Source organism: Gorilla gorilla, chromosome 12 (assembly GCF_029281585.2).
Source record: "Gorilla gorilla gorilla isolate KB3781 chromosome 12, NHGRI_mGorGor1-v2.1_pri, whole genome shotgun sequence".
Taxonomy (NCBI): Eukaryota; Metazoa; Chordata; class Mammalia; order Primates; family Hominidae; genus Gorilla; species Gorilla gorilla.
In genome coordinates, this window is record NC_073236.2 from 112,969,133 (window position 1) to 112,992,473 (window position 23,341).

Here is a 23,341-nt window from a genome sequence, read left to right on the forward strand (position 1 = left end):
GACAGAGGGAGATTCTATCTCAAAAATAATAATAATAATAATAATAATAATAATAATAATAATCAGAAATGCTGACACACACTCCTGAACAAAGAGGTTCTCCGCAGCATTATTTGTAAGTGCAAAAATTAGAAACAGCTGAAAGTCCCAAACATCAGGGAAGGATTAAATAAAGTATGGTACTTTCATTGGAGAAAATATCATTCAGCTGTGAAAAAAGATGTTTTTAAAGAATTTTTACTGATATAGGGAGACACTCAGGGTATAGTGTTATATGAAGAAAAAAAATCCTGGTTAGTATAGCAGTTGGTAAAAGAAAAAAATATGAAGCCAGTTATTAAAATAATGTATAGCTGGGTGTGGTGGCTCACACCTATAATCGCAGCACTTAAGGAGGCAGAGGTGGAAGGATAGCTTGAGCCCATGAGTTCAAGACCTGCCTGGACAACATAGCAAAAAAGGAAAAAAAAAAAAAAAGTACAGTACATGCACAGAACTAAATGAAAAAAATACATTAAAATGTTAATAGTAGTTTAATTTCTAGGCATGGAATTAAGGTTTTCTTTTCTTATACTTTTCTGTATTTTCCAAATTTCCATAATAGGTCTTACTACCTTTCTAATCGGGGGAAAGACCTTTTGTGTTTTGTTTTTGAGTGAAACAAAGAGCTGGGATTGAACCAGCCCTTCTAAGAACATTCTTTGACAGGATCTGAGGAGTGAATACTCTTATTGGGATTAGAACGGGGATGAAATGGGGATTAGAGCAGGGATCAGATCGGGGCGGGGCTCTAGGAAACGTACCACTCCTCTCTCCCAGATGACGCTCATGCGGTCCTGCACGCCACTCACTCCATGTGGGATCTTGGTGAAGTCTTCCTTGCCCATAGCTTTCTGCTTTGTGGTGAAAGGCCGGTGATCTGATGCCACGATGTTCAGAGTGTCACTGGGTAGAGAAAAGGAGGTGACCAGTAAGGGGAGGGGAGGGGAGGAACTTAGAGGGTGAGGATAGATATAGGGAAAATCCTCCGTGTGGGAACCAGGCAAAGCCGACTCCAATTTCAGCTCTGCCGCTTAGGCCATGTGGTCTCTCATGAGTTACTGCATCTATGTGAACCTCAGTTTACTCATCTACAGAATGAGTGTGGCACAGTCTGTCTGTGTCACAGGAGACTTCAGTGAGAGCCTTGGGATAGCAATGTTTAAGAGTGAAGATAGCAGAGAAAAGCCGAACTTAGAGTCTAGCTGAAGTGAGATGGTGGAGGTGGTTCTACTGTCATGGAATTGTACACCAATTCCCTCTCATCAGCTCTCCAACCCCAACCTGCTGGCAACAAGCATTCACAAGTTCAGTGTTAAGCTTTGTTGAATAACTTGGACTCATAGCCTTCCTTGGATGTGGGGATTCTAATGGCCCAGAAGGGGAAGGAGGGATGAGCTAGAAGCCTGACTTAATAGAACGAGAGTGGTATGGAAGCCACTCAGTTCTTCCCCAGTGCCGTTCATGACTATGGTCCTCACACATATATGAAGGCTGTCCTCGGGCCAGGTGCTCATGCCTGTAATCCCAGCACTTTGGGAGGCCGAGGCAGGTGGATCACTGGAGGCCAGGAGTTCGAGATCAGCCTTGGCAACATGGTGAAACCCTGTCTCTACTAAAAATAGAAAAACATTATCTGAGCGTAGTGGTGGGCTCCTGTAATCCCAGCTACTCCGGAGGCCGAGGTGAGAGAATCGCTTGAACCCAGGAGGCGGAGGCTGCAGTGAGCCAAGATCACCCCACTGCACTCCAGCCTGGGGGACAGAGGGAGACTCTGTCTGAAAAGATGAAAAAAAAAGCCATCCTCCATCCAAGGCTGTGGGTGGCTAAGGCACAGGCAGGCCCTCGAGGGGCTCCTGGGCCAAAGAAGACGTAGGGAAGAACAGGGAGAGAGGGCTCATGGCAGCAGATCCTCTGCCCAGTGAGGGAGGCAGGCAGGTGGCCTGGATTCAGAGATCTCTGCAGGCCAAGGGCTCAGAGGCAGTGAGGGGCGGAGGAGAGAGAATGCCCACGCAAACCAGGCCAGGACCTCAAGAGGAAATGGCTTTGCGGGGGCAGAGAAAGGCCTGGCTGGAGCAGGGGGGTCAGGTGGGGGAGGGGATGACTGCTGGGACCACACTGTGGGTGCCCTGAAGGTCAGGGGCAGGGGTCCCATTGTACTCTGTAAGAGGCCCCAGAGCCTTGTGAGTGCCTGTGGGCCATCTAAGATGCCCACTCCAGGAGACTGTGGGGGCAGAAAGCATTATCTGATCTGGTGAGGAAGCATATTCTTAAGGCTCTCAGATGATGGCCAGTTAGCTCCATAGGGCTGTCTCCACGGGGGACCTGGCAGGGCTTATCAGTCTCAGCTCCCGCCCAGTGACTAATGTCTTTGGCCAAACCCGTTGTGAAGATGCATCACTCTTCCTGTGCGGTAGGCTGGGCCTTCCCTGGGCCAAAAAGGCTGCTCTGGCCCTTGCAGAGACTCTTTGCAAGAGATTCTCCCGCAGAGCCCCAAGGCTCCCCACACTCTCTGGACCTGCAGAAGCCCTGATAGATGAATGGAATCTTTAGGGTTTCCTTTCTCCTGAGGGGCCCTCTGGATACCTGACCAGGGCTCAGGGCAGAAGATGCCCATTGCAGTCATGAAGGGCAGGTCAGGGACCCTGAGAGCAACAGGCTCAACTCCTGCTCTTTAACCAGCAAGTCTTCCTGAGCACCCAGCTTTCTGAAAAGGCTCCTATACAAAGGTGCCCACTAAGCAGCCGTGAATGACGGTAGTTACGTTCTAGGAGGCCCTCTGAGCTCTCTCAGTGCTGCCCTGAATCTGGGAGATAGGAAGTCCCCATCCAAACCATTTAAAGTTTAAAACATGACTGGCTTTGCTAAGCACTGTAACATTTTATATGATCAAATGAAAAAATTTCTTGTCCCTTTAAGAAACCAGATTTTAGGCCAGGTGCAGTGGCTCACATCTGTAATCCCAGCATTTCGGGAGGCCGAGGCGGGTAGATCAGTTGAGGTCAGGAGTTTGAGGCCAGCATGGGCAACATGATGAAAAAATACAAAAAATACAAAAATTAGGCTGGGCACGGTAGTGCAGGGTGGCTCACGCCTGTAACCCCAGCACTTTGGGAGGCTGCACTCCAGCCTGGGAGACAGAGTGAGACCCTGGCTCAACAAACAAACAAACAAACAAACAAACAAACAAAAAACTAGCCAGGCGTGGTGGTGCACACGTGTAGCCCCAGCTACTCAGGAGGTTGTACCACTGCATTCCAGCCTGAGTGACAGAGCCAGACCCTGTCTAAAAAAAAAAAACAAGCCAGAATAAAGCATAAATAGTTATATCTATAGATTGTACTTTTTTATTCCTGTAGGGCCTAACAAATCACAAATCATATCCTAAAGTAGATAATTAGGAAACAGCTCATATTTTCTTATAGGAATAATAATTGGTGTCTGAATTTTCTATCAAGTATCTTGCATCATATAAATTATAACCAATAATGTGTTACAAAAGCAAAATTATAGTCATCATAAATTTCTATAAATATTAAAATATTAAAATTATGCTCCAAATCCTATAAAGTAGCACCCATTTACAATATGCACTGATTAAAAAGGGATTCAGACTATTCTCATAACACAGAAAGTACATTTCTACTTAAATAAATAGAATTAATTTAAATAATTAAAATACATTTGACAAAGTAAGCTAGATATAAAAACTTAAATTATTCAATGATACTTATCCCCCCAGTCTATTTGAATTTGTGTGGGTTTGGGCGCTGTAATTTGGGTGGGTTGAAGCACTTATTATCTTTTTTGTTCTTTCAGTAAATTTGCTTGTAGCAAGCAGGGGTGTTTCAAAAGATTCTTGACCTTGGAACCAAGCCCACATTATTATAGTGGAGTCTTGGTAATTGTTTCTTTTATTGTATTACTGATGATGAAAAGGAGGTTGATTCTTCTCAAAACAAGCTTTTTTTTTTTTTTTTTAAATGAAGTCTTGCTTTTGTTGCCCACGCTGGAGTGCAGTTGCGCAATCTCGGCTCACTGCAACCTCCGCCTCCTGGGTTCAAGCGATTCTCCTGCCTCAGCCTCTGGAGTAGCTGGGATTATAGGCATGAGCCACCATGCCCAGCTAATTTTTGTATTTTTAGTAGAGACAGGATTTTACCATGTTGGCCAGGCTGGTCTCAAACTCCTGACCTCAGGTAATCTGCCTGCCTCCGCCTCCCAAAGTGCTGGGATTACAGGTGCGAGCCACCATGCCCAGCCAAAACAAGCATTTTTTAAGAGTAAGAGCTGATCTAGCATTTCTCTCTTCATCTTTACCCTCCATATTTATTTACATAATGTAAATATGTAAATATTGTAAGAGCTGCTGCCGCCTGGCACCCACCAAGGCTATGGGACAGAATACAATGACTATCCCCATGCCATGGTGCGTACTGCCCTCCACAGAGGCCACCTTCGCCCACGCCCCTATCAATGGCACTCCACTCGCATTGGCTAAGCCCTGCACCCCCCAATTCTGTTTAGGTTGTGAACATAACGGGATGGGAGTGGGAGTTTTCCAGTGGTTGGCAACCGGAACTGAAAGCTAAGGACATGGATGAGACAAGCACCTTATTATCTAAGAGAGCCACCTTCGGTGGGGCCAGTCGCTTCCCTCCACTGCTCCTGCACCATCTTAGAAGAGGCGAATCCCCATCCCCCAGGTCTAGAAAGCGGGACCCTCGGAGGGAGGCTGAGAGGTTGGCAGGATGGAGAGTCCTGGCATTCCCTCCCCTCCTCTTTCCTGAGTTGAGTGGGGCTTCCATACCCTCTCCTAACCAGTCCACCCTGAAGACAAGGAGGGCATACTTCAAGAGGTTCACTTGTGGAGAACAGAGCTGAGAGCAGTGGGCACCTTGCCTGGGCTGTGGGCTATGGACCTGCCTCTGAGCCACAGGGAGCAGAAAGGCTGTGTGGGTTTCCTCTGGGCCTCAGATACTGTAGAAGGTGGCCAGGCATAAGTTGCCTTGTGCAGGTCCTTGTTCACAGAGGCATTGCCAGTGCTGCAAGCTGGGAGGGATGCATGCTTGGGTATGGAGAAGAATCCCCTTGCCTTTTGTCCTAGTCCTCCTACCCCAACCCAAGCTGAGCTGGGGATCAGGAGGGAAGGAGATGGAATCTTAAACTGAATGGAACTTTAATACCCAAAAGTGAAGAGAAAGCAACGTCTTCTCCCCCAATTTTTTTTTTTTTTTTTTGAGATGGAGTCTTGCTCTGTCGCCAGACAGGCTGGAGTGCAGTGGCATGATCCTAGCTCACTGCAACCTCTGCCTCCTGGGTTCAAGTGATTCTCCTGCCTCAGCCTCCCAAGTAGCTGGGATTACAGGCACACACCACCATGCCCGGCTAATTTTTTGTATTTTCAGTAGAGACAGGGTTTCACCACGTTGGCCAGGCTGGTCTTGAACTCCTGATCTCAAGTGATCCACCCACCTCGGCCTCCCAAAGGGCTGGGATTACAGGTGTGAACCACTGCACCTGGCCCCCAAAATGTTAATAGGACAGAGAAAGAAGCTGCAAGCAGTTATTGGGATAAAACAGAAACCCTTCCATGATTGGGTCCCACTGAATTCAGACCGTTCATCAAACCATTTCCTTTAGATTGGGATTGCATGGGGAAAAAGCAGTGTCAGAAATAGAAGAGCTGGAGAAAGGAGATCTGGAGGAAGGGTGTGGGAAGGAAAGGGGGAGAAAGTGCAGAAGAAAAAGGGAAAGGGGAAGGAAAGGAGGAGAAACCCACAGAAGGAGGGATGTACAGACAAGGGGCACACGGGAGCCAACAAGAAGAGGGAGAGGTGAACAAAAGAAACAGAAAGGACCCCTACATTCTAGGATAAGTCACAGGCCACGTTCTGCAGCTCCCCACTGGGCTTTAGAGTAAGAGATCAATGTCCTTTGAAATTCCGAATAACCACTGTTCACAGTTCTATATGTGCTCTTCACTCTTACACTTCAGAAGATCTCACTCCATATCAAGCGGTCATAATATCCCAATAGGATGGCAATTATCTGATGGGCTCAGAGAAGGTAAGAAAAGCACAATCATCCTATGGGCACAATGAAATCAAACCTAGCTCAGATTTGTTTCCTGGGCCCTCTATGATGTCTTCCTAAAGATGTACACATCCCTGCAATGTGCTGCTGAAACGCCTTACTTGGCCAGCAGGCTCATGAGGTAGGTTGAGGTGTTGGTGTCCAGTCTCAGGGGAGGCACCGTGACATAGGCAGCCGCGTGGGACCAGTCCTGGTGGTAGTAGTGTAAGCCTGTCAGCGTGGCATGTGCAGTGGTGGTCTCCGCCAGCACAACCTTCCCTGGAAGAAGAAAGGTCAGAACCATAACCAGGAAGCCACCGAACCCGAGCGATCGCTGGTGTGTGCCTCTCATTTTACAGGTGAAGGAGCTGAGGTCAGAGACAGGAAGGGACCTGCCCAAGCTCACAGGGCTTTTGAGAGCACAGCTGGGTTCAAGCCCAGAGAGCCTCCCTATTCTGCTGACTTACGCAAGGAGGACAGAGGGACATGGGCACCGAGGCCCGGCAGGACCAAGCGGCACTTTGAGGAGTCTGGTTTGGCCAGATGGCCAGAGCACAGGTGTGTGCAGGGTGCTGTTGGCAGACGGAGCTTGACGGTGGGTGAACAGGCACGCAGGGCCACGAATGCCACGCTAAAGAGCAGTCTAGACTGTTTTCTGGACATGCAGGTGCTGTGAGCAGCTTCAAGAGAACGGTTGAGGTAGGAAAGGGAGGGCCGTAGCAGGGCTGGAGGACAGGGAGACAGGAGGTGGGAGCAGTCACCAGGCTGGGACGACAGTCTAGGCGAGACCCTCCAACGGGCTTCAGTGAGGGGAGAGGCAGGCAGCAGGATCTAGAGGGCGATAGAGTTGAAGGCCGGGATGCCCTTGCTTCTGATCGATTATAGTTGAAGGCTGAGATGCCTTTGCTTCTGATCTGTCTCCCCAGGCTTGTGACTGTGACTTTGTTTCTCCTGCTGCCAGGCCCTCACCAGCACCTGGGGCGGGGCTGGACTCCAAGCATCTGCAAGCCTTTAGGTACTGCCAGGCGATCCGCAACAGAAGCCATACAAGTGCCCCTCGGACGCATACACAGGGTTCCAGGAGGCTAAAAGGAAGCTGGGCCCACACACTGTTCTTTCTTTAGGGACTTCCCAAACAGCCCCTGAAATGCCCACTGAAACTGGTCCAGCATTTTATGTTAGTTGCCAAGGCAACTGCTAGTAAAATCTATGAGGCCAAAAAGACACTAATTAATGAGTGGGTTTAAAACTTGGAAAATTTTACCAGACCCAGGAGAAGTGACAGACACTTCCATAAAGCTGTTATGCATACAAATTTGCAGAAGAAAAAGCTCATGTTCTAGCAGACTAAAGCCAGGATAGCACAGGGCGGCTCTGAGGAAGACGGTGGCAGATGAAAGGGAAGGGCTGGCTCAGGTCCTGGTTTCAGGAGCCGGGGCCAGGAGTGAGCACGGCTAATGGGCCCCATCCGTCTCCAGTCCCTCCACTTGACCTGCTCTGTCCAGCCAAGTCTATGGACTCACCTTGCATCTTAGCAGCTGCGATAACGTCACCAGCCGAGATACTGGACACGTTGACCAGGTAGATCGGACAGTGAGTCTAAACACAAGAAACAGTGGGAAGTAGGGAGGGTTGACCCATAAACTTCACAAGCATCAGAATAACCCTGGCAAAGTCAGCCCTGGCACCAGCGCCTCCCCCTGCGTCACTCAATCCCACCCTCAAGGTGACAGTCCTTAAGCGGGGAATGCAGGGCTGGCAGTCAGGGCAAGGTTGCAGGAACTGCATGATAGGGGGAGGCAGAGAACAGCCTCCAGCACCAGAGCCCACTGGGAAGTCCAGCCTGTGAAGTTCAAGACCGTCAAATCTGAACCTCACATTTTCTCCCATCTGACAACCATGACTGTAATTTAAAAGGGGAGAACTCTTTTTCCTATTTTAATTTCCTGTTCATAAACGTGATGACCTAGAGTTAGTCGTGTATTCTGTATCTAAAATTACGATGCCTGCTGTCTGAAGGCTGCTTATCAGTAGACAGAATGCACCCTGGAGATGAACAAAATACAAGGGGGTTAGGGTTCAGAGTCTAGGCAAGAGAAGGCTGACCTTGCGAACGGACACCTGGACTGTAATACTGGTTAGCTTTTTCTCTACTAAGCTGTGCAACCACGGTCCATGGCTTAACTCCTCTGAGCATATGCTTGAGCTAAAAGGCAAGGAACTGACTTTTTGTTATTTGGGTCTTTCCTTATTCTGGGTTAAGTTCCATCAGGAAGTAATTGATACATAACTATTGTCATGACAGTGAAACAATGTCCTTGTCCAGCGGCCAGAGCTCTAAAGTGCAATTGGGAAATTCTGTTTCCCCAGATGTTATTCTGATTCTCTTTGATTATCACATTAGGAGGATGTAGAGTTTAGGAGCTGGACTGAGTTTACATGTGAGCAATGAACTGAGCTTCAGCAGGCTCGGCGGGGTGGAATGGAAAGCTGGTGGTGAGAAGGGTGAATGCAAGGATGGTGGGCATGACAGCGCTCAGTCAGCAAACAGTTCTGGGGTCCTGTGGGCAAGACATGGTGCTGGCACCCAGAGCAGAATGGGGCTGCATCGTAGAGGTTGGTTTTCTTTCTTTCTTTCTTTCTTTCTTTCTTTCTTTCTTTCTTTCTTTCTTTCTTTCTTTCTTTCTTTCTTTCTTTCTTTCTCTTTCTTTCTTTTCTTTCTTTCTTTCCTTTTTCTTTCTTTCTCTTTCTTTTTTCTTTTCTTTTCTTTCTTTCTTTCCTTTCTTTCTTTTCTTTTCTTTCTTTTTTTTTTTTTTTTTTGACAGAGTCTCACTCAGTCACCCAGGACAGATTGCAGTTGGCACGATCTTGGCTCACTGCAACCTCCGCCTCCTGGGTTCAAGCAATTCTCCTGCCTCAGCCTCCTGAGTAGCTGGGATTACAGGCACACGCCACCACGCCCAGCTAATTTTTGTATTTTTAGTAGAGATGGGGTTTCACCATGTTGGCCAGGCTGGTCTCAAACTCTTAACCTCAGGTGATCCACCCACCTCGGCCTCCCAAAGTGCTGGGATTACAGGCATCAGCCACCGTGCCTGGCGGAGGTTGGTTTCTAATCCCACAGTGGAGATCGGGGGACTTACCCTGTTTGCAATGGTGATAACGCGATGAGTGGCTTCAGCTTCCAGCTGTTAGAAACAAAGGACAGGAGGAAACCAAACTTCACCATCTCCTCCAAGGATACCCACACCATACTCTCCCCTTCATGGAGCAACTGCACCCACAGGGGTTGGCTCGGGGCAAAGCCCGGGCAGAGGCACTAACCTCCAACTACCTTGGCTCACAGTGAGGGAGAATTCTAGGTCTTACAATACCAGGCACGCCCTTGCTGGATCTACTTGGGGCTTAATTAAAAGGCAAGGAAACAAAAGTAAATAAAAACCCAAGTCATGTCTCTCCTTGTTTTCTGGTGTATTCTCTCCATAGCCACCTCAGAACTGCAGCAAAGGAGAAATAGTGGCTGATTTGACTCTGGAAATTAGCCTAGATTAGGGTTTCTGCGAATGGTACTATTGGCATTTGAGTTGTATAATTCATATATATATACACACACACACATATATATATATGTATATAAAATTTTTTTTTTTTTTTAGATAGGGTCTCACTCTGTCTCCCAGGCTGTAGTGCAGTGGCATGATCATGGCCCACTGCAGCCTCCACCTCTAGGGCTCAAGCGATCCTCCCACCTCAGACTCCTGAGCAGCTGGGACTACAGGCATGCGCTACCATGCTTGGCTAATTTTTTTTTTTTTTCCCAGACGGAGTCTTGCTCTGTCGCCCAGGCTGGAGTGCAGTGGCGCAATCTTGGCTCACTGCAAGCTCCGCCTCCTGGGTTCACACCATTCTCCTGCCCCAGCCTCCCGAGTAGCTGGGACTACAGGCGCCCACCACCATGCCCGACTAATTTTTTGTATTTTTAGTAGAGACAGGATTTCACCATGTTAGCCAGGATGGTCTCGATCTCCTGACCTCGTGATCTGCCTGCCTTGGCCTCCCAAAGTGCTGGGATTACAGGTGTGAGCCACCATGCCCGGCCCATGCTTGGCTAATTTTTAAAAAGTTTTTGCAGAGATGGAGGGGGTCTCCCTTTATTGTCCAGGCTGGTTATAAACTCCTGGGCTCAAGCAATCCTCCTGCCGCAGCCTCCCAGTGCTGGGATTACAGGTGTGAGCCACTGCACCCAGCCGAGTTGTGTAATTCTTTATGGTGGGGGTGTCTGCGCATTGTAGGATGTTTAGCAGTATCACTGGCTTCCGCTCACTAGATGCCTGTAGCATCCACCCTGCCCCCCAGGTTGGGACAAGCAAAAATATCTCTAGATATTGTCAAATTTCCCCTGGGGAGCAACATCTCCCCTGACATAGACCCAGGGCCCTCTCACCTTTAACCAATAGATAATGGCGGTGATAATTATTGGTATTACGACCACAGCCAAAGCCTTGCTCTTTCCCTTGTATTAAGTAACAAAGAAAGTCTAGTGTGTGTGTCCACCCCTTGCTCTCTCCTGTTCTCACAGGCACACCCTCTGTGTTTCAGTCGAATCTGGTGTGTGTTTCTCTACCAATTCAGAAGTGCCAAACAGGACCTATATTCAAGGGCTCTGAAACACAGGCACAGATCAGGGCAGTGAGGGGGGACTCCTCAGCGGACCCATTGGTGGGCCAACTTGGTTTCTGGGTAATGGCAGTGCCACCACATCCTGTGTCCTGCTCCTTGTCCCTTGAGGCCTCCCCCTCAATCCCTCATGGATAACCAACCACCCATCTGCATTTTTAGGCTTTGAAGAAATGAGAAGTTTCTCCCCCTCTTCTAAAACAGTAGAGAATGTGTAAACAGGGTAATAGGGCAGGAAGGTGTTATTCGTCTAATGTGGTCCCTCTAGAGCAGAATTCTTTAGCAGGGGGACTGTAGGGGATCTGTGTCAATGCCATGCAAAACTGTGCACAGGGATAAAGCCAGAGGGCAGGTGGAAAACAGCTTTGAATGACCATCTCAGCAGGTAATGAGGGGGAGGAGCATAGACTTGTATGTGTCTCCTGTTTTTGGTGGAAAGGGTCCAAAGCGGCAGTCCCCAACCATTTTGGCACCAGGGACCGGTTTCGTGGAACACAATTTTTCCACGGACCAGGACAGGGATGGGGCAGTGGTGGTGGGGAGTGGGGAGGAATGGTTTCAGGATGAAACTGTTCCACCTCAGGGCTGGGCACGGTGGCTCACGCCTGTAATCCCAGCACTTTGGGAGGCTGAGGTGGGTGGATCACTTGAGGTCAGGAGTTTGAAACCAGCCTGACCAGCATGGTGAAACCCCGTCTCTACTAAACATACAAAATTAGCTGGGTGTGGTGGTGCATGCCTGTAATTCCAACTACTTGGGAGGCTGAGGCAGGAGAATCGCTTGAACCCGGGATGCAGAGGTTGCAGTGAGCCGAGATTGCACCATTGCACTACAGCCTGGGCAACAAGAGCGAGACTCCATCTCAAAATAAAATAAAATAAAGAAAGAAACTGTTCCACCTCAGATCATCAGGCATTAGTTAGATTCTCATAAGGAGCGTGCAACCTAGATCCCTCCCATGTGCAGTTCACAATAGGCTTCACACTTCTATGAGAATCTAAGGCCACCACTTATCAGACAGGAGGTGGAGCCCAGGGGGGTCTCAGCTTGCCCGCTGCTCACCTCCTGCTCTGCGGTCCTGTACCGGTTCATGACCTGGGGGTTGGTGACCCCTGGTCCAAAGTATTCCTCAGATGCTCAAAGGAATGTCATCCCCCAAAGGCAGAGTTTATAGTTTGAAATTTCTTCTAACACCTGAAGGCCTTTTCAGTCTGTCTTTTGTCTCTTGATTCAGTTTTGGGCACAGCAACCCCAGGTGTGCTGACATTGTCTCCCCTAGATCCTTGAAATCAGAATCAAATGGAAATTTCACCCGTGGAGAAAATGATGCTATATATATATATATATGTATGTATGTGTGTGTGTATATATGTGTGTATATATATATATACACACATATATATGTATATATGTATAGAGTATATAGATATATATACTCTATCACCTTGGGAGGATTGCAGTGGCATCATCACGGCTCACTGCAGCCTCAACCTCCTGGGCTCAGGTGATCCTCCTGCCTCAGCCTCCCAAGTAGTTAGCTGGGACTACAGGCATGCACCACTATGCCCAGCTAATTTTTTTTGTATTTTTAGTAGAGACGGAGTTTCACCATGTTGCTCAGGCTGGTCTTAAATTCCTGGGTTCAAGCCATCCACCCACCTCAGCCTCCCAAATGTTGGGATTACAGACATGAGCCCTTGTGCCTGGCTAATTTGTATGTTTGATGTCTCCTCCATCCTGGAAGATTCTGTCAATCTACATGAGAGACGCTGACAAAGGCTACAGGAAGTGTTTCTCACCTCCTCTGGACGGCTGATCTCGATTCCTTCTGGGCCTGTGATGCCCAAATCCAGTGCCTCCTTAGCACCCTGGATAACAGCAAGAGAATGAAAATGGAGAGAATCACAGAGACACCGTGTAAGAAAATACTGAACCCAAGGGACAGTGAAATATGCTAGACACCGCCTGTTTCAATAGGCTTGCTTCTTTTCTCACTTCTGCAGTGCCTTCTAAAGAAGGCAGAGCATGCACAGGCCACCCATGCAGTGGGGCTCTCCTGATTCTCACTTCATAATGACTGAACATATCTTGTTCTCTTAAAAATACAGTTAAGTATTGTAACTAGCAACAGGCCTGGGACACCAAAGACAAGCACTCTTTACTGATTTCAAACTCAGAATTCCCTCTCTGGAAATCGAGACTAAGCTCTAGCTTCCAGCAACTCCTAGGCTAGCCCTTACCCCAAGACCTAGGAGAATGCAACAGAGGCTTATCCTTCCTGGTGCCATGAATAGATCTCTTTAATGTCTCAGATCCTCTGAAGAGGCCAAATGGAAAGCGGATTCTTATTTATTCTGTATATCAAATCTCATTAAAAATATGTCTGAGAGGTGCTCCAAATTCTCTGCTATAATGGAATTTAAATCTCATATCATTAGAATTAAGACATCATCACCTAAGACTTAGAAGCCTTTTTGAACCATAAAAAGAGATTTGTTTTTTACAGACAGTAGTAAAGTTTGGATTTTCTGACCAAGATCTGACAGCTGGGGTGTCCACACCTCACACTTTAACAACTGATTTTGTCTGAATCCTGTGGGATCAGTGACGGGTGGTCAGGAATCCCCTGAGAACTGTCTCCACTGGTGTCCCTCCATCCAATATTCTTGGCTGCAGACTTGCCTCGGCCACAAGCTCCCCATTTTCAGCATGGACGCGGGCGATTGCCCCAATGTCCTTGCAAGCGTGCAACACTTGGTACAGCTCACTGTCTCGAAGCATGTACAGGTCCTTGTAGGTCATGAACATCTGGAACGAGTTGACACCCTTCTCCCTCACCAGTGTCTCCATTTCTGCTTTCACCTGGAGAACAAGTAGAAAGGCAATGCTGCATGAGGGCAGACACCCAAGAGGCCGACTGGCAGGCACTGGCCCAGCATGGGGAAGATGTGGGGCCTGCCCCAGCTCAGTCTGTCGGTTGACCCCCCACACCTCTCTATCTCACTTTCCTCCCACCCCGCAGGCTGCTGTGAGGTCACCTGAGTAGACGGATGCGGAAGTACTGTGAAAATTGTCAACATGACACAGTTTAGGAGCCACATTGTTACCTTATAGGCACGTTTCTCCTATCACTTAGGCCTGTACCCTATGTCTGTCTCCAAACCAGCCTTAATGGTAAACATAGGAATAATGATTTTAATTTCTGTGGGCTGTTCCCTGGCATTACAAAGAAGGCATACTAATGCTAAAAATCCAGAGGTCCTGGGAAAACTGAATTTAGGAACAAAGCCAAACATGAACAAAGTTATGAGAGTTAGGATATTCCTAACATTATTTGTACTAGGAAAAACATGGAAGCAACATTGGCCTGTGAATAACAGGAAAATAAGTTCAGGTTCATCCACTTGGTAGAATATTAAGTGGCCATTATATTGCTGGTTCATGAACTTCATGGCAAAATAGAAAATGCTCACACCTATGCAAAATAGCTACTCTGTGAAAGCATGGATGAAAAAAGATGGGAAAGAAAGAAGTTTAACAGCAGGGATGGTGTTGGGGGTTACTGGATTATGTACTTCCTTTCTTTTCTATTTTTGACATCTATAATTAGAAACATTTATTTGATTATTATAAAACAGAATTTTAAATTCCTGATGCATGAAAGTCACCATAAGCTCCAGGAAATTAGGGAGGGTTGGCCTGGCTTCTGTGCTGCTGGGAACCTGAGCAGACCCTCTATTCTAGGCCAGCTCCAGGGGAAGTAGAGAGTGGCTTAGAGGTAGAGGCCCCTCACCCAGGAGAGTGTCCAAAAAGGAGACCCCCATTTGAGATAAGGAATGGCTGACATTCAGCGTGATCTGCACCTCTGGCCCAGAACCGGGAGGAGGTCTTCTATAAGTGCCAGGTCAGAAATAATGAAGAAACCGGGTGAGCCCCCAGCTCAAGGCTAAGACCCGAGGGCAGAAATATAGTGAGGCTTTAGATTATCATCTCAGAAGGGTGTTAGGCCCTTTATACCAGGGCCTGCAACAGAAGAACTTCGTAAAACTTCTTTTTTTTTTTTTTATGATTAAGAACAGAGTTTATTCGAGCTCAAAGCTTGAGGATGGCCACCTGGGAGCACAGATTCAAGCTGTCCTGAATATACACTCTGATTAGCAGCAGTTACAAGTGGGTTTTTGACAGAAAATGAAGAGGCAGTTCCTAAGTTGGTAAAACGAATAATGCTTATTATTTTTATGATTCTGGGGCACCCACCAAAGTACTGGTACATGGGGCTTAATAAATAATTGATGAAAGAATGAATATCCAGACTGCTACCCTGGGCAAATAAGCAGAAAAACCCCAGAAACAAAGCCAAATCGAAATGCCTGTAGATTAGGAAGAGCAAGGAAGTGGGAATCCGGGGAGAGGAGTCTGGACTCTGACCCTGGGGCCTGGGCAGGGGGAGGACAGGAAAGCCAGAGGCCAGGGGCACAGACACAAAGGAGGCACAGAGGCTGAACTGAGAAAGGCTCAGGGGGCGCCAGCCTCAGTCACAGACCAGGACAGCCTCGATGCTTCTCAGAGCAGAAGCTGGGCCCCCAGTGGGAAAAAAGCATACCACCTTCCTTTCATTCCAGACAGTACTGAGGCAGGATGGGAGCCTCAGTTCAGAGACCTCAGCGCAGTGTGGTGGACTCTCAGTACACATAGGATATGGGATATGACCCTCTGCACCTGAGCCCTGCTAAGGCCTCTGCTCAGCAGCACTGCCCATGACCTGTCAGTGGTGCCCCACATTCACATGAGACGGTAAGAGCCTCATGGTCAGAGCAATGAAACTGCATCCCCAAGGCCTGGGCTCTGGCCTTGGCCTCTCTGTGCCTGCCGGAAAATGGCTCATTAAGTTAAGCAGCACAGGCCCACCCGCTCCCCTTATGGAATCCCAAGTGTGTTTTCTTTCGGCATTGTGGGGAGCTAGGATGGTAGTGGGAGGGGTGCCCCACACAAGCAGGAGGCACTGCACCCCAACCAGCCCCTCTGCCTACAAGACCACTTGTGCCTTCTTCTGGGATCCCACCAGCACTGTTACCTTGGGTGCCCACCAGGTGATCCCCACGTGGAGGGCGTAGTCACAGCAGACCTTGGGGTCGGCCAGACCCCGGCACTTCTCATAAGCGTCCACAAGGGAGGTCTCCTTGTCGGGCAGGACATGGCCGATGATCATGGTGGTGCCTCCGACGAGTGCTGCCTGGGAAGACGGGAAAAGGCAGTCTCGTCACAGCCCTGCCTGCCCCCGAGTCAATGATGTGGTGAGACATGGTCCTCACGGTCCATTCAAAGACAGGCCCTGCCTCGCAAGAGGCTGTGAGGACCAAGGGCAGCGAGGTTTGGGAAACTGTAAAGAGCCATGTGGAGGTGCAAGAGCCAGCGCGACCTTCATCATGACCACGGGTCCCCAAACCTGCTTCTTCCTCAGCCAGGGTTTCAGCTTGGCGCGCTGGAAAAACCACATCGTGGGTCACCAGACCTAAGGCCTATCTTCCCAATGAAGAGATTCTCTCCCCAGACGATTTTTAGCCAATTGACTCTATAGATAACATGATCAAATGTCTGCATGTAATATATAACATAATATAGTGTTGTATCATATAATAACATAATATTGATGGCATAATCAAATGTCTGTTTATATCATTTACTTAGTTACACACGTATATTTGAACCACGATATATAAAATGTTAATTTGGATATATTGTTTTGTTTTATGCTCTCAAATTTCATGAAGCAATTTTGTTCAAACATTTTGCACGCATCTTCAACCTCAGGGTCTTTGTCTTCAGTTTTTCTAAGCATAGGGGCTTCGTTTTCATCTATCTTGTTTGAGACAGGCATTTTTTAGATGCATGTGTGATTTATCAGTGAAAACTGATCCTATTCACAACTCCGCAAGATACCACTTTAAAAAGAAATTGTTAAAAAGCCTCACTCGCAATCATAGAGTGAACCCCCAGGAAAAATGACTAAATCTGTATTAGAGATTCCCCCACTCAACTTTTTAAAAGTGAATTTCATCAGGGGACTTCTGTGAACTTCCAAAACTAGCATCGATCAAAGGCTATTTCAGGCTAATGTGTTGTTCCCAAACAAAACTTAAAATAGAATTAAAATAAGTGAGAGTGGGTGCAGTGGCTCACACCTGTAATCCTAGTACTTTGGGAGGCTGAGGTGGGTGGATCACTTGAGGTCAAGAGTTCAAGATGAGCCTGGCCAACATGGTGAAGCCCCGTCTCTACAAAAATACAGAAATTAGCTGGGTGTGATGGTGGGTGCCTGTAATCACAACTACTTGGGAGGCTGAGGCAGGAGAATCGCTTGAACCTGGGAGGTGGAGGTCTCAGTGAGCCAAGATTGCGGCATTGCACTCCAGCCTGGGCAACAAGGGTGAAACTGTCTCAAAATAAATAAATTAATTAAATTAAATAATTGAGAGTCCCATAACATGAGAGTCTTTGTGAGGGCTCTAAGACAAAGTGACTCTTTTTCTGGTGAAAAATGGTTTGAGTCCTTACAGTGCTTCACGGCTCCACGTTCAAGTCCCTGCTCTGCTCCCTCGTGGTTGGAATAACCTCTGCCAGGTTACTTAACTTCTCTGGATGCAAAGTCTTTACCTACACAATAGGATGGCTTCCTTGTTGGGTAGTTGTGAAGGTTAAGTAAAACATTGCTTATGGAACAGATGTGGTAAAGTGTTGTCCTAACATGTGTGTTTAGTTACTCAGAACTTAGGTTTTTGTTTGAGACTGGGTCTCACTCTGTTGCCCAGGCTGGAGTACAGTGGTGCAATCATAGCACACTGCAGCCTCAAACTCCTGGGCTCAAGTGATCCTCCCACCTTGGCCTCGCAAAGTGCTGGGACTGCAGGCGTGAACCACTGCACCCAGCCAGAATTTAGGTGTTTATCTGTTTTCTGTAGGGGAGAAAAAGAGCTCCATGAAATTGTCTTAATGGTTTCATGCTTCTCTATTCAGTTAAATCCTTGATCACAAATCAAAAATATTGCTGGGGAATAAGGGACTGAAAAAAAAATTAGCTCAGTGGCCCAACAGCAATTAAAATGAAAACTCTCACAACCTTGATGTTCCATGACGCAGGCTGGGCCAGCGAGAATGTTCCCAGTCGTCATGGGGAACTCAGTGGTTTGACTGCTTGCACAGCTTAAAGCAACCAACAGAGGGTGGTAGTTCTGTGGCACCTGCAGGAGCTGTGATGGGGGCGGCAGAGGAACCGGGAGAAGGAGAGCAGTGCAGATTGTAGCTTTACTAGCAGGCTTCTATTTCCGATTTTGCTGGATCGTGCCAGGCTGATTCATCCTCACAGCAGGTGGTTGTACTCTATTTTGTCCTGAAATGCATCTCTTGCTTTTACACGTGCACGTGGGGGTGTATATTGGAGCTTTACACACTAAATTGTTTCATTTTTCTGTGGCTCTAGATTGCTTTCCTTTGCACCCCCACAGTATCTCTGCAGGCTTGGATAGGAAAAGAGGAACCTGGAAACAGCACAGTGAGATAAAAGAGCCAGGACCAGTCCTCATACTGTGGGTCCCAGGGCAAGAGGAGAAAAGGAGGATCATGTGCTGATTCTCTAAACACTCAAAAGTTAGATCTAGCTAAAAAATCCTTACACAGAATATACTCTATCCTCCTACTCTGTCAAATACATCTTCATAAAGGCCAAAAGGGCCTGGCCCTTAGAATCCTCAAGTTCCTTAAAATTCTGAGCTACACTTCAGGGATAGTTGGCCTCAGCCTCTGTGCCTGCCCCCAGCCCACACGCGCCTATCCTGAATTGATCCTGCAGCCTGCAGACCTAAGCTCTGTCCACCTTCTGCAAAAATGCTGTCCTTGAGCCTGGTATGCACACATTGGTGGTCTGTCCCCCAGGAGGAGAGATTCGGGGTTTTGCAGGCTCTGGAATGCTCAGGGCTGTTTCTAGGGAATTCCAGGGACCCAGAGTGTAGTTTAGGAATAGGTGAGTGGGGTCTGGGTAGACACAATCCCCAGACCTATGGGGCAGGGGTACAAGTTGTTGGAGGGCCCAAAGAGGACCCTAAAGTCCAGAGCCCTGGGAAGAGGCCCCTTTTGCCTGGGTCTAAGGACAGGAACTGGAAAGAGTTCAGGAAGGAGTTGGAAGCATAGGAGGTGGTCTTGACTTTCCCACGTGTTGGTTGTAATCTAGGAGCAGCCACGTGCCCCCTGACCTGCACCTTACTTCTCAGGGGTCCCCAGAGGGTCAGGTGGCAATGGATGTGAGAGCATCTATGAGCTGGGAGGGGCATGCACATAAGTATCTGGAATAATTATTACCGTTGTTACCCCAAGGCCTCGAAACAAGAGTTTCACTGGATCAGCAAACTCTCCCCCAGCTGCAGGCTCGCAAGCCCACACCACACACTGATGTTCAAGCACTTGTTTCCTCTTAGGCAAGACATACATAGAGTTGGCTTTTTGAATATGTACCATTCCAACCCACAGGATGAATGCTGACAAGCTCTTTTTTCACAGGAAAGTGATATCACAGATGTGACAGACCTTTTTAGTGTCATTCCCCACAGAACAGCCTTGTAGAAATCGGCAGCAAGGCACAGCCCAATTGTGTTCCTGAGGCTTTCAAAAGGATGATGTTTAAGAACATGTGATTGCTGAATGCTCATGACTTTTTACACAAAAAATGGTGTTGGTTAAGTACACTGCAGAAGATCTTTAATGGAAGCCAATAAAAATGATGTTCACTAGAGATGGGGTTTCACTATCTTGGTCAGGCTGGTCTCGAACTCCTGACCTCAGGTGATCCACCTCGACCTCCCAAAGTGCTGGGATTACAGGCGTGAGCCACCACGCCAGGCCAAGCTATTCTTTTAAAGTAAGCTTCCTGACAACATGAAATAACTGGGGTTTTTTTTGTTTAGTTACGTTAGGTTTTGTTATATCCCCGGGCCAAATAGCATGTGACACAGGAGAGCCATAGTATAGTGTGTTGCTCGTGGTTGGTGTCCTTTCATGCTTCTGCCCTGTCAAAGGTCCCTATTTAAAATGTGTTATAATACAAACAATACAAGGAAGCACATTGTGTACAAAATACTTATGTATTTATGAATTCATGACCAAATTAAATGTGAAACTTTATATTAAAAAAAAGATGTTCATGAAGGCTGTCATAACACGGAAAAAGTTTTATACTGTAATGAGTGAAAAAGACTTGATTCAAAATGCTTGGAACCATGTTTAAACACACATACTCCCCACACAAGAAATAAAAATGCAAGGAAATAGACCAAAATATTAACAATGGTTTGTTTGTTTGAGACACAGTCTTGCTCTGTGGCCCAGGCTGGAGTGCAGTGGTGCAATCTTGGCTCACTGCAACCTCCGCCTCCCGAGTTCAAGTGATTCTCCTGCCTCAGCCTCCTGAGTAGCTGAGATTACAGGCACCTGCCATAATGCCCGGTTAATTTTGTATTTTTAGTACAGATGGTGTTTCACCATGTTGGCCAGACTGGTCTTGACCTCTTGACCTCAAGTGATCTGCCTGCCTCAGTCTCCCAAAATGCTGCGGTTATCGACGTGAGCCACCACGCCTGGCCAACAATGGTTATTTTTGAGTGATGAGATTCTGAGGAATTTATTTTTTCTACTTTTCCATAATTTAACAGAATATATGGGTTTTATAATGTACACTTCAAAATAAATTTGGAGGAAGTTAAAACTGCAGTATTTAAAATTTTAGCCATTCTTAATGTGTTTAAAATATTTTAAAGTTATGAAATATTTCAAACAGAGTAAAATACAGAAAATAATAAAATATATACCCATATTTCCACTACTCAAACTTAACAGATGTTAACATTTTTGCCATGTTTACCTCAGATGCTTTTTTTAAAAAAAAGAAATGAAATATTTCTGATACAACTAAAGCCCTCCATCCTATTCCCATCCCTCTCTTCCCTGAAGATGGCATACATTCCTCTCATCTATGTTTTTATGCTTTTACTATGTAAACACATAACATTTAAAAATTTATACAATTAAAAAAATTATACAAATAATATCTATCATACTGTCTATATTCTTTTGCAACTTGCTTTCATGTACTCAATATTATCTTTAAGATTTATTTATGTAGATTTATTTCATTCCTTTTAATTGATTCATTGTATAAACATGCCTCCATGTATGAATGCATTTCCAAGTTCATGGACATTTACAACTTCACACAGTGCTTGAGCATTCTTGAACGCATATGAGCAGAGACCACATTCTAGGTGGACACTGCCAGGAAGCAGAATTGCAGCTTTGTAGAACATCCTCATCTCCAACTATTCCAGACCTGATCATGGAACAGCCGATCTCATGACAGCCTCCTTGAGCCTGGTGGCTGACCAAAAGTGCCCATTTATCAACCCAAGCCCTTATTTTTAAAAATATAAACGTTTAAAAAAATCTGTCCAGCTAAGCATTTCCCATTGTATAGGTGGAAATTTGTTTTTATCCTGACATCTCTCACTATTAAATTAACAGAGACATTAGGATCATTTGTTTAACCAACAGACACTGCACCATTATATATTATTTGGAAGAATACGAAACATCATTTTACAATTTCAAAGTGTCGCTATTATTTTGTTTTTGACATTTATAACATACTACTGGGTAAGGCTGGATTTATGATGCTCATTTGTTCCCTAAGAAAACTCAATATATTTAATGGTAATCCATTTTATGACACAGTTTCCAGGCATACACTTGGCAAGGCGCAGGAACCTGTACTAGAACTCAGCCTAAACCTTTTATAAACACCATCTTTATACTTCAGAAGTTCATCAGACCACCGTGGGGCTCATGGGGGTCTCCATATTGACCAGGGTCCTGCTCAGCAAGTTGGAAAGACATTTCAGATACTTGTGGCCCTTCAGATAAGATTTATTTGCTGACATCACGGCATTGGAGAGAACAATGCGTTGGTCACTTCCAGCTTTATCAGGACAAAGACCTTTGAAGAGTCACTCTCTTACCATCTTCTACAGGACTGCCCTGCCGCTCCAATATGTTTTGCTGAACTTCCTGCAGCAATTGCTCCCCAGCAACCCTGCCCACAAGATTTGGTTCTCTTGCTTCAAGGCCAAGAACCAATTGGTCAAGGCACAAACTTTGCGCTCTGCTATTGAGAAGGCACTTGGGCTACAGCCAATTCATGGAATTTTTCATTGAGGAAAGGGGAGAGACTTCCTAGAGCATATCTTCATACGAAAATATGCATGGAAAAGGGGTGTATGTTTGAGGAGGTGACTGGAATCAGAAAAGCAGGATCTACTATTACTGGTATGTATATAGATTAAGGCCAACTGAATCTTTATAGAGGGAACAACACTGCACTAAGAATCAAATGACGAGTGGATGTGCTCTGTAAACTGGTAAGCACAATGCAAACATGTCTGCAGCTCTTAATGCTGCTGGAAAAGCTATCATTTGTTCGGATGGATCTGCCTCTCTTGGAATTGCTGAACCACTTCCTTTTCTTTTCACATTAAAATTATCTTCCATCTTTTATTCACATCCTCCCGAAGTACCAGAGGAAAAAAAATAACCAGCTCGGTAGTTTCTCTATTGCTCATGGTAACCTCCTTCACCTTCAGCGTTCTGTTGGCTACTTATTGGCCCTCTGGAAAGCAAGCTCTGAACATCACCATGGGATGTGAGCAACCCCCAAAAAGGGTCCAAGCATTTCATCAAGTGAGATGATGCATGTATGGTACCTGAAACCATGCCTGGCACGCAGGAAACACCTTTCCCATTCTGAATCACAAGCCCACCGTCCAGGCCCAGCTCCATGGGCATGTCGCCCATGCAGCTGCACAAGGCCCTACATTTAGAAGGGCTCTGCACTTGCTTTTTTTTTTTTGAGACAGACTCTTGCTCTGTCACCCAGGCTGGAGTGCAGTGGCATGATCTCGGCTACTGAAACCTCCGCCTCCCAGGTTCAAGAGATTCTCGTGCCCCAGCCTCCCAAGTAGCTGGAACTACAGGCGTGTGCCATCATGCCTGGCTAATTTTTTGTATTTTTAGTAAAGACGGGATTTCACCATGTTGGCCAGGCTGGTCTCGAACTCCTGACCTCAGGTGATCCGTCTGCCTCGGCCTCTCAAAGTGCTGGGATTACAGGCGTGAGTCACTGAGCCCGGCCATTCTGTGCTTGTTTTAATGTTCTGCTGTCACCATCTGGAAATTCTTAATACTTTTTAAACAAGGAGTCTCATATTTTCCTTTTGCACTAGGCCCTGCAAATTATGTGGCCAGTCCAGCCATCAGCTTATCACCTGCGCTGGCCTGATGTAGGGGGATCAGGCCTTACACTGGGCTTCATTGTCAACTCAGCTAATTCACATGGGTGGGGGGTTGCTGAGGACACTTGACCACTTGACCCTTTCTCTGATGATCCCCTTCCAGGCAGCTTGCATGCTGACCACCACTCCATCCTCTTTGCGCCACCCCCCAACCCCACACCCA

At 46.8% G+C, this 23,341-nt stretch overlaps 1 protein-coding gene across 2 annotated transcripts in view; it reads right to left on the reverse strand.

Annotated features, from left to right (window-relative positions):
* The window catches only part of DPYSL5 (dihydropyrimidinase like 5), a 102,616-nt gene that overhangs the window by 9,343 nt on the left and 69,932 nt on the right, over positions 1 to 23,341 (reverse strand). For both annotated transcript variants that reach the window (XM_019021503.4, XM_019021502.4), the window contains exons 3-9: positions 15,867 to 16,025; positions 13,475 to 13,654; positions 12,592 to 12,660; positions 9,258 to 9,302; positions 7,638 to 7,713; positions 6,237 to 6,393; positions 804 to 945 (exon numbers count right to left, since the gene is read on the reverse strand). In XM_019021503.4, coding sequence (XP_018877048.1) covers positions 804 to 945; positions 6,237 to 6,393; positions 7,638 to 7,713; positions 9,258 to 9,302; positions 12,592 to 12,660; positions 13,475 to 13,654; positions 15,867 to 16,025 — 828 coding nt within the window. The remainder of the gene's footprint in view (positions 1 to 803; positions 946 to 6,236; positions 6,394 to 7,637; positions 7,714 to 9,257; positions 9,303 to 12,591; positions 12,661 to 13,474; positions 13,655 to 15,866; positions 16,026 to 23,341) is intronic.